At 40.7% G+C, this 9,909-nt stretch overlaps 1 protein-coding gene across 1 annotated transcript; it reads left to right on the top strand.

Annotated features, from left to right (window-relative positions):
• Positions 1-1,679: 1,679 nt before the first annotated feature.
• LOC311096283 (SCAN domain-containing protein 3-like) lies at positions 1,680-3,551 on the top strand (the record flags this gene model as incomplete). Its single annotated transcript, XM_084135350.1, has 1 exon — positions 1,680-3,551. The coding sequence occupies one exon, from the start codon at positions 1,680-1,682 to the stop codon at positions 3,549-3,551; it is 1,872 nt and encodes a 623-aa protein (XP_083991476.1).
• Between the last annotated feature and the right edge of the window lie 6,358 nt (positions 3,552-9,909).

Raw genomic sequence — 9,909 nt, 5'->3', positions numbered from 1 at the left:
ACTGAAATAGATTTTTGTTTTACTATGTGTCAAAATCTGCCAAACGTACTTTGTGGTTCTCTTCTAGGTTAAGTTCGCAAAACCTCCGAGTCCAGTCTATTTTTGTGATAGCTCAAAATACATATCTGTACATTGCTAGTGTCGTGAAATCTATTAACACAGCACCGCCACGAAATGCCGATTAGACCATCTCGTCGTAATACATACAAAATATTAATAAATCCTCGAGCAGGGCTGCGATATGCTTGCGATACAGTTTTGTAACTCATGTTTGTTTTCAGAAATGATAACAGTCGTTTTATACTAGTGCTTATGCGATATCACGATTTTTGATGATCTTCTCCAAGGTCTGCTTTTGAGGAAAACATTTAATTGGCGTTCTGTTCTGACATGCACCTTTTCTGAGCGCGGGGAAGCGCGCGCGCACTGTCAGCGCCTGACAACCAGGCCTGGCGTCAAGGGGGGGCTTAGCCCCACATACTTCATATAGAAACAATTAAAATGCCTCGTTAATTTTAAAGACATAGCCTATTTATTATTATTAGCCTGTTTTTGCCTGAGATTTGCGGTGAGATTTACGCATGTGCTCGGGCGTATGCTATATTCCTGCATGCACCCAGTATGTAAGCAGATATTAATATAAATGTGCAATTAGTCGACCGGAAAAATCTTTTGTCTGGTAACTCTAATCAATACATTTACTATTTACTTAGTTATAAGTATCCAGTTATTTAGCCTATTGAATTTGTTCCCAGTGTTTAAATATGTGTTCTGTTTAACTTAAATGCAAATTTTTTGCATTGTGATTTTATTTTCTGTTTTAGATGCTCTAATGGGGACAGCCGCCGTCACCCACAGGCTGTGCAAAAGTGGCTGCGCTATGCGCCAGACCGGGAGGACATTGAAGTGTAAATAAAGAGTACAAATAATTAAATAAAAAGGCTAATATAAAATGAATTTGTTTTAGTGTGGTGTGTTCAGTGTTTTATACGAGATTTCAAATGTTCTATTACAACTGGCTCTAGATAAAGCAGGCTATTTAAATTATGGCATTACATTTAAAATGAACATTTAAAAACGATTGAAATTCCATTGAAATCACGTTGATCCTTAGTTTAGTTGAAATTTCAACATTGTTTCAATATTCCTGATAATTGAAATACCATTGAAATTCCATTGATCTATGGACAGGATTTCAACGTTGTTTCAATATTAAAACAGGGTGCAAAATGATGTAGAATCAACATCAGAGTTCGATGTTGATTCAATGACTTATTGTTGAAAAAGGAATGTTGATTTAACATAGTTTCAATGACTGTTTGCTATCCGCAACGGGTTGAAGCGCGCGTCCGACTGAAGACACTGTATCCGCACCACTGATCGCAGCGGCAACGAGCACTTTGATCACTTGATTTAAAAACACATTTCACCAGTGATCCCTGCCGCTCAATGGGTTTGTTGTGTATAATAAATTTGTAGCTTACAATATTTTGGCAGTGATCGGCTTTTTTTCAACACGGGGTCTTTAATTCCATGTCACTCACCTCATCACGTGATACAATGTTCAATATGTGTTAGCGTGAAGTTAGCTAATAGGCACATATTTGTTTATAAAAACAAACAAACAAACAAACAAAAAAACAAGAAGAAGTAGTTAGCTAAGAGGAAGCTGGAATAAAATGTCTTTGTCCAAAGGTCTTAAGAGGAAAGTTGACGACGAAAATAGAGTCTTTAGAGAGGAATGGAAAGAGAGTTTTGCGTTCATTTTACCGGATTTCAAAAATGCAAAGCCGGTGTGTCTGATTTGCAAAGAAGTTGTCGCTGTTTGCAAAGAATATAACATAAGACGGCACCATGAGACAAAGCATGGCAGCTTCAAGGTTGCCTACCCACTTCAAACAGAGGCACGAAAGCGCAAAATTGAAGCGCTGGCACAAGGCTATGCTCAGAGTAGCAGGATCCTATTGCGAGGTTTCACCTCGCAACAAAAAGCGGCAAGTGCGTCTCTAAAAGCGTCTTGGTTGCTCGCACGAAACAACAGGCCTTTCACCGACGCAGAGCTTTTTAAAGAAGTGATGGTTGCAGTGTTGGAGGAGTTGGCTGTTGACAAGTCCATGGATGGAATCATTGCCTCTGTCAAACAGGTGCCCCTTTCTGCAAGGTCCGCTACCCGCCGCATAGAGGCATTGTCTGATGCTGTGCAGGGAGTCGTTATCAGTGATCTCAATAAGGCTAATTACTTCTCCTTAGCGATAGACGAGAGCACTGACAACACAGATGTTGCCCAGATGTGTGTCTTTGTCAGGTATTTTGATGGGAAGAAGTTTAGGGAAGATTTGCTGTCTCTTATTCCTTTGGAGGGGAACACCACTGGAGATATTATATTCACTGAACTGTCAAAAGTGTTTGAGCGGCATTCATTGTCATTTGAGAAAGTCAACCTACTCGTGACTGATGGGGCCCCTGCAATGGTGGGTAAACACAGAGGTTTGGTGAGCAGGTTGAAGGAGATCGCCCCCCAAATGCATGGGCTGCATTGTCTTATCCACCAGAGTGTACTTTGTGCAAAGCTCAGTGGTGAGCTGAAGGCAGTTATGGATAAAGTCATGCGTGTCATCAATTTTGTCAGGGGTACATCAAGCACCCAGCATCGGCTTTTTCGACAGCTTGTGGCAGATTCAGAGGAGGCCACCCACGACGACCTGCTGCTGCACAATGACGTGCGCTGGCTAAGCAAGGACAAAGCGTTGGACCGCTTCTGTGCGCTACTGGGTGAGGTGAAGGCATTCCTTATATCTAGCAAGAGTAAGGCAGCAGCAGATCACCTTGTCTTTCTGGAGGACGAGAAGTTCATGTCCAATGTTGCATTTTTAGCTGACATATTTGGCCATTTAAACAGTCTTAACATGCAGCTACAGGGAAAAGACAAAACCATCGTGGACATGGTTGAAAAGCTCCAAGCATTCACCGTCAAGCTGGGGTTGTTAGAGTCCGACATATCAACTGGCAGGCTCCTACATTTTAGTACTCTAAAAACACAGGCAAGACGAGTGACGGGACTGATGGTAGACTTCATCAAGCAACTCCGAGCCAACTTCTCTTCTAGGTTGGAGGACTTCTCCGTCCCGAATGAAGTAATTGCTTTTGTTCGTGACCCTCTCACAACCCGACCTAGCGAAGAACTCTCTACCCTGGTCAAAACAATCGTCCCTTCCTTGGATGAGGCTAAATTTGAGATGGAGTTAATTGATTTTCAAACAACCTCTCTGATCAAAGATGCATTCAGATCTGCAGAGTCCATGAGTGCCTTTTGGGTGGCATGCTCAGAGGAGTACAGCACAATCAAGAACCTTGCGTTTTATGTGTTGACAATGTTCCCTTCCACCTATACATGCGAGTCTGCCTTCTCATCAATTAATGCAATAAAGACGTATGAGAGGAATCGAATGACGCACAAAAACCTTGAGAACTGCCTGCGGATTTCAGTGACAACTGTAACACCAGACATCCGAAGCATTGTGGCGAATGAAAGATGCCAGTTTTCACATTAAGTGAGTAGCCTAACCCTATCAATAGCCAACTATATTTAATTGTCAGATTGCATTTTAAATGGAATTAAAATTGTTCTGAAATATTATTCTTCATGTCGTTTCAGGTGGATAGACCTCTGCACCTCGACCTCCCATTGTGTGTCCATAATCCATGTTCCGTTTTTTTTAAGGCTGCTTTTGTCCGAATAGTTTTGTTTTTGTTTCTGTTCATGTGTGTCGCGCCATGGCCAAAATATGTGCTACTGTTAAGCTGCTGTTGCCACACTTACGTGTTTTATTCGTCCAATAATTACCCCTCTTTTGAATTAGCCTAGTATAGGCTATCCAATCTTTTGTCAAGCAACTTTGTGTTTATTTCCGATTTAAAAGATGAAAGACGACATTAAAAATTGGTACAAAAATGGTTGTTCTGGTGTTTCTTTGTCTGTTTTGCGCCCGCAGTAGGTATATAATCGTGGAATATGATGGGTCAGTGTTGCATTCGTTCAATCGTTTTTTCAAATTAAAACCAGAAATAAAAAAAAATGAAAAACGACTTGTTTTTCCATTATTTATTTCCTGACCTAAAATGAAAAAACGAATAACGACGGGTTTTCTGATTGTGTGCTCAGAACAAAAATAGAAAAAATGAATTACTGGATTAGACAATTTTTAATTTAGATTTTTAATTTAACATCTTAGGCATATATCAATGAAATCATTTTAAACAGATCAAGTACTATTGTGGTAACAGATTACAGTCATTTTAATAAAGGTGTGAATAGCAATCATGCCTCATTTGCTTACAGTCCGACAATAAACTTGACTGACTAATATACTGTTATATTATCTGTGCGTATACATAATATCGATTTTAAATGCTTGATGCTCTTTAAATATTCTGTTGCATTGTAAAAAGTTTCGGTGCATAGGACGGACCTATCCCCGATCGCTCTCCATGGTTCTGACCAAAGAAAAGCGCTTTGGAATCTCCATTACGCGTCATAGGCATCATACCTGGGCTGCGTTTCCCAATAACGTTTTCTCTTAGCGCGCTACGATGACTCTTAAGCTTAAGGTATAACTTAACTAAAGGTTAGCTACCACTAAAGGTATACCATTGCTAGGCGTCTTCAGGGCTATCATCCACTCGCGAGGCAGAGGCGCTGAGAGGCAGGGGCGCTGGCGCCCTCCAAGCAACGGCGCTGGTCGTGCTATAGCATCCTGGGGTGGCAGAGACAAAGATGTGCTAGGTGATGTGGATATCAGCTCTCTTCATCTCCTGGTTGCAGCGATGACTCTGAGACTGTACGTGCGCGTTTAAGGTAGCCTACCTAAACAACGACTGTTGCAACAGGGCCAAGGGCTGAGTTGGAAAATATGTGACGTCTTTATGTTTTTTTAATTTAATCAATGTTGATTATGAAAGTGAGCATGCAGTATGAGAAAGATATGATACATCATGAGATGCGCAATATGTCTGGAGACATGGATTGGGTAAAACATGAGTTTTGTTTTGTAGAAAGTCTCTTTTTAAAAGATTTTCGTTTTGTATAAATTGTATCTTAATTTTGATCAATGTTTTATCAACCAATTGCCTGTATTTAATAAAAGCAAATATATAGCAGACAATGTAATAAGGCGCCGGCACTATCACTTGCATTGCACGTGAACTGGAGGGCGCCGAAACTCAGCTTGTGCATCACAGATTTGAGAAATATAGGCTATCTATTATAGAAAGCTTGAAATGTCTACTTTTAAACAAAAATATTCAAAACCAAAAGAAATAGGCAACTCTCTGAATATGTAATCCAAATGTGCATTTCTCTCTGGCGTTCATGAGTCCGCTTCGTCAACTTCATCTTTGCAGCGACACATAAAACACCAATTTATTAATAAATAATTAAATGTCTCCTGTAGGGGTGTCCATGGTTAACCGATTAACCGATTAACCGTTAAAAATTGCGTAACCGAGTGAAACATTTTGCTCGGTTAAGTGGCGTCAATGGCGTGCATTGAATTTAGTTGTAATACATTTTTGCACCACCAGAGACCGCTATACCAGTTTTCTAATATGAAGCGGGCAAAGAAAGCGCGCGTCCGAGAGTAAAGGCTGTGCGGGCGCCAGAAACAAATATAGTCAGTCAGTATCCGCGCCACTGATCGCAGCACAATAATATCTGTCTGCAGAGCCGCAGAGCCACAGCTTTACACCAGCAGTTTTACCCCGCGCATGCGCAGTTTCATCACAACAGTTTTACCCGCAGAGTCCGTTTACCGTTACATTAACCCATACAATTTGTATTATGCATTTCCTAAACATGTACTTGCTAATCAAACACTTTATATGAACAAACTACTAATCTATAAAACACAATCGATCTTCCGACCTTTTACTATTGTGTTGATATGCGCGAGGGAGAGAGAGCAATACAGCACTCGTGTTGTTTGAAGGCGGTGAGAGTGCGCACGCGCGCGGGCGGCGCGGCCGGGGCTCTCTCACTGTTTGTTCTTATGCGCCCTGTCCACTCATCTAAATAATTAGTTGTTACGACGACTTGTTTGTTCCCTCGTTTTAATAAATCGTGGACACGTTGAACTAATTCCCTCCCTCATTTTGATTTAACGAATTACAACGTGGCCAAAAACAGTTTGATACTATTAATTAGTGAATGCTAAAGACCTATTTTTGTGAATTGGTGAATATTCAGGTGAATTGTTTCGTGGCCACGATTTAATAATACCTCAGCACGTTTTACAAGACCCTTCTCGATCGCAGCGGCAACAAGCACTTTGATCACTTGATTTAAAAAACAAAACATTTCAGCGCTATATCGCCTAAAAAAAAACGAACGAAATGAATGCTCTGCTAGTTAACTGGAGATGTTTTGTTTATTTGTATTGGTATTCGTGCCGCGAGATGTTTCAAAAGTGGTGGGGACAATATCGACCTTAGAAAATAGTGGTGGGGACATGTTCCACCCGCAAATTTCGCCTATCTCGGGGTTGCGGCGCGCACACTATGGTTAACCGAGTATTAACCGCTAAGGGCCTCGGTTAACGGTTAATGAAAAACTTGAAAACGTGCAGCCCTAGTCTCCTGTGTTATACCCGAATAAATAATAATGAAAAAAGTTCAAAAGTCGGACTGTAAGCGTATGAGACTTAAAGGAGAGCATGATTGCTATTCACATTATTAAAATGGCTGTAATCTGTTACCACAATAGTACTTGATCTGTTTAAAATGATTTCATTGGTATGTCTGCTAATGTGTTAAATTAAAAATCAAAATTAAAATTTGTCTAAACCCGTCATTCATTTTTTCTATTTTTGATCTGAGCACACAATCAGAAAATCGAAAAACGAGTCGTTATTCGTTTTTTTTTTTTTTCATTTTAGTTCAGGAAATAAATAATGGAAAAAGTCGTGGGTTTTAATGTGAAAAAAACGATTGAACGAATGATACACGGGGCCCTATTTGTAAGCCGTTATTGTAAAATAAAAATAGGCTGATAAAAAAATAAATAATCAAAAATAATCCGGCGGGCCAGAAAATATTGCTGGCGGGCCAGTTTTGGTCCGCGGGCCGCCTGTTGCCGACCCTTGGTGTAGATGATGCGAGTTCGATGATGCCCATCCATTGTTCTCGTTGTAGATGATGTGAGTGAGTTCGATGATGCCCATCCATTGTTCTCGTTGTAGATGATGTGAGTGAGTTCGATGATGCCCATCCATTGTTCTCGGTGTAGATGATGTGAGTTCAATGATGCCCATCCATTGTTCACGGTGTAGATGATGCGAGTTCGATGATGCCCATCCATTGTTCTCGGTGTAGATGATGTGAGTTCGATGATGCCCATCCATTGTTCTCGGTGTAGATGATGTGAGTGAGAGTTTGATGATGCCCATCCATTGTTCTCGGTGTAGATGATGTGAGTTCGATGATGCCCATCTATTAGGGGTGTAACGGTACGTGTATTCGTACCGGACCGTTTCGGTACAGGGCTTTCGGTTCGGTGCACGTGTGTACCGAATGACTGAATGCAATATTTTGTGTGCGGAACATAGGTACATTTTCGTGTTTCCACACGAACATATTAAGTGGTGGAAGTCTCGCGTTCAGCGCAAATCCCGCCCTGCAGCTGATTCTAAAGTTTTACCAGAGCCCGTCTGGTTTTAGTTTTACCCGTCGTCACTGTAACCTAAACCAATGAAATCGACTGCAGGGCGAAAAAAAGCTTTTCCGCTCCGTGTGCGCCGCCGCACTCTCCGTTCCGTGTGTGTGTGTGTGTGTGTGTGTGTGCGTGCGTGCGTGTCTGCGCGCTGCGCTCTCTGCTCAATGTTCGACTCCGTGTTTGCGCTGCACGTTCTGCTCTGTCGTTAACGGCCCAAACACTCCAATCATGTACCGATCATGCACTGGAAAAGCAAAGTCCGCTCAAATAAGGTGACATTTCTCAGTAGTAGACTTCTGTTTGCTGAGCTGGTATAGTCACGCTAGCAACAATGGTAAAATGACCTGCTCTGATCACATGCTCTGGTAATAATAGCCTAGCTTTGTAGGAATATATTTTATTTTGATAATTAGTAAAAAAAAAAAATGGAAAAAAAATTAAATTGATTGTTGATTGATTATTGAAAAATAATAATACATTGATATATTTATGTTTAATATTATTTTAATATAGGGCTATTTTCTGTTCCTTTTTTCCCTGGTGTTTCATTTAATTAGGTGATTCTAAGTTTAATTATTGATGATTACAAGTTTGGAGGAATTGCAATTAATTACAGCAAATTGTGCAATTAAAGTTCATTTTTTTCCCAGTCTTAATTTTTTAAATATGAGCAGGCCTACAAGCTGGGATTGGTAATGCTGCACTGTAATCATAGTTATTTATTTATATTTTTCATTAAATTTATTATGTGATATTGGTTTGAGACTGAGAGTATTTTATTAAGTGGAGAACTTTGCAGCAGTATTTTATTTCTTATTCTTTTTTTTATTTTATATATATTTTATTATATTTTATTAAAAAAAGTGTAAACAAATTGTTAAAAAAAAGTTTATAGTAATAAACAACCTGCAGTTTAATGTTTGCATTTCTTTCCCTTACTGTACCGAAAATAAACCGAACCGTGACTTTAAAACCGAGGTACGTACCGAACCGTGATTTTTGCGTACCGTTACACCCCTACCATCTATTGTTCTCAGTAGATTCGAGTACAGTGAAGCTCAGAGGGCAGAAGAAAGTCTTGAGACGGAGGGGAACTTGCAGCCTGTAATGACCTTTCCTTTGGGCTCTGCTGTGGTTAGGAGCACTGGAAGGAGTACTGCTGGGCAGCATCCTAATGTACATCACCTCCCATGATCAGTAGGTGCTGGTTCAGTGTCTAGCATAGTTGGTAGTACAGTTGGTACTCTGTTTCGGCCTTGGAACTGAGTTTTGAAGGGGGCTGCAGTTTAGATCACCGTCGGGGCGACGTTGCAGAAACTAGGGGTGGAATGTAATGAGATTAGGTGATTGACAGCCGGATTTGCCTATCAGCGATCAGTATCCGTAATATAAGGGCTGATTTGTTGTTGGCCGTGGTGCGTCATGTCCGACTTTCCCCTTTGTGCCCGTGTTTACGGTGGTTACAGGTAAGCGTGCCGTGCTGTAACAGGGGGGTAATTTTAAAACTGGTTGGTCTTTTAAAGCATTTTTTGTAAATTTATAGTGTCGTTTTGTCCGGGTGTCGGTGTGTTTTCGCGGTGTGTGCATGTGTATTTGTATAAACGCATATTGTACTACCGTTGTTGTGCTGTTGACACTGCCGCATGCTGTCTAGGTATGGTTTCCTGTACCCCATTGTTATCGGTGGGCTGATTAGTAGACCTGTGCCTGTACATTTTCTATTTGGGGTGATACCTTGACGGTAAGTGTTTTAAATGTAATTATAATTCGTGGAGGGCAACTATCATTATTAGTAACGTCTCTCTTTGTGTTCGTTATAGGGTTCTCCCTCTCGTTCACTCTCTTTTCATCCCGATCTATCTTATATTATATCGGATTTGCTGCGTTGCTGCTGTCTTCAGCTTTGCGCTGCGGACGTTTTGCTCACATTCCTGCAGTCCTGCGGTGTATAACGTTACTGTTGAGCAGACGCCACACCATCGTTGTTGAAAGGGGACTGTTCGTCTGGTTCCGATTGTGTGTAGTGGCTGCTTTCTGTTCGAGTATCAGCATGGAAAATACGACGATCTCATTTTATTGAGAGAAAATAATTGTTTTGTTTTGTTTCTTTTCTTTTGATTTGGTTTCGTTTTTTTGTTTATACTTTTGTGGGAGAAAGTTTGATTTTTCTTTCGGTTATTGTGTTATAGAAATATTGTGCTGTC

Source organism: Abramis brama, assembly GCF_963993115.1.
Source record: "Abramis brama genome assembly, chromosome: 14".
Taxonomy (NCBI): Eukaryota; Metazoa; Chordata; class Actinopteri; order Cypriniformes; family Leuciscidae; genus Abramis; species Abramis brama.
The sequence above is the reverse complement of the archived record's forward strand: the minus strand, read 5'-3'. Positions and strand labels throughout refer to the sequence as shown.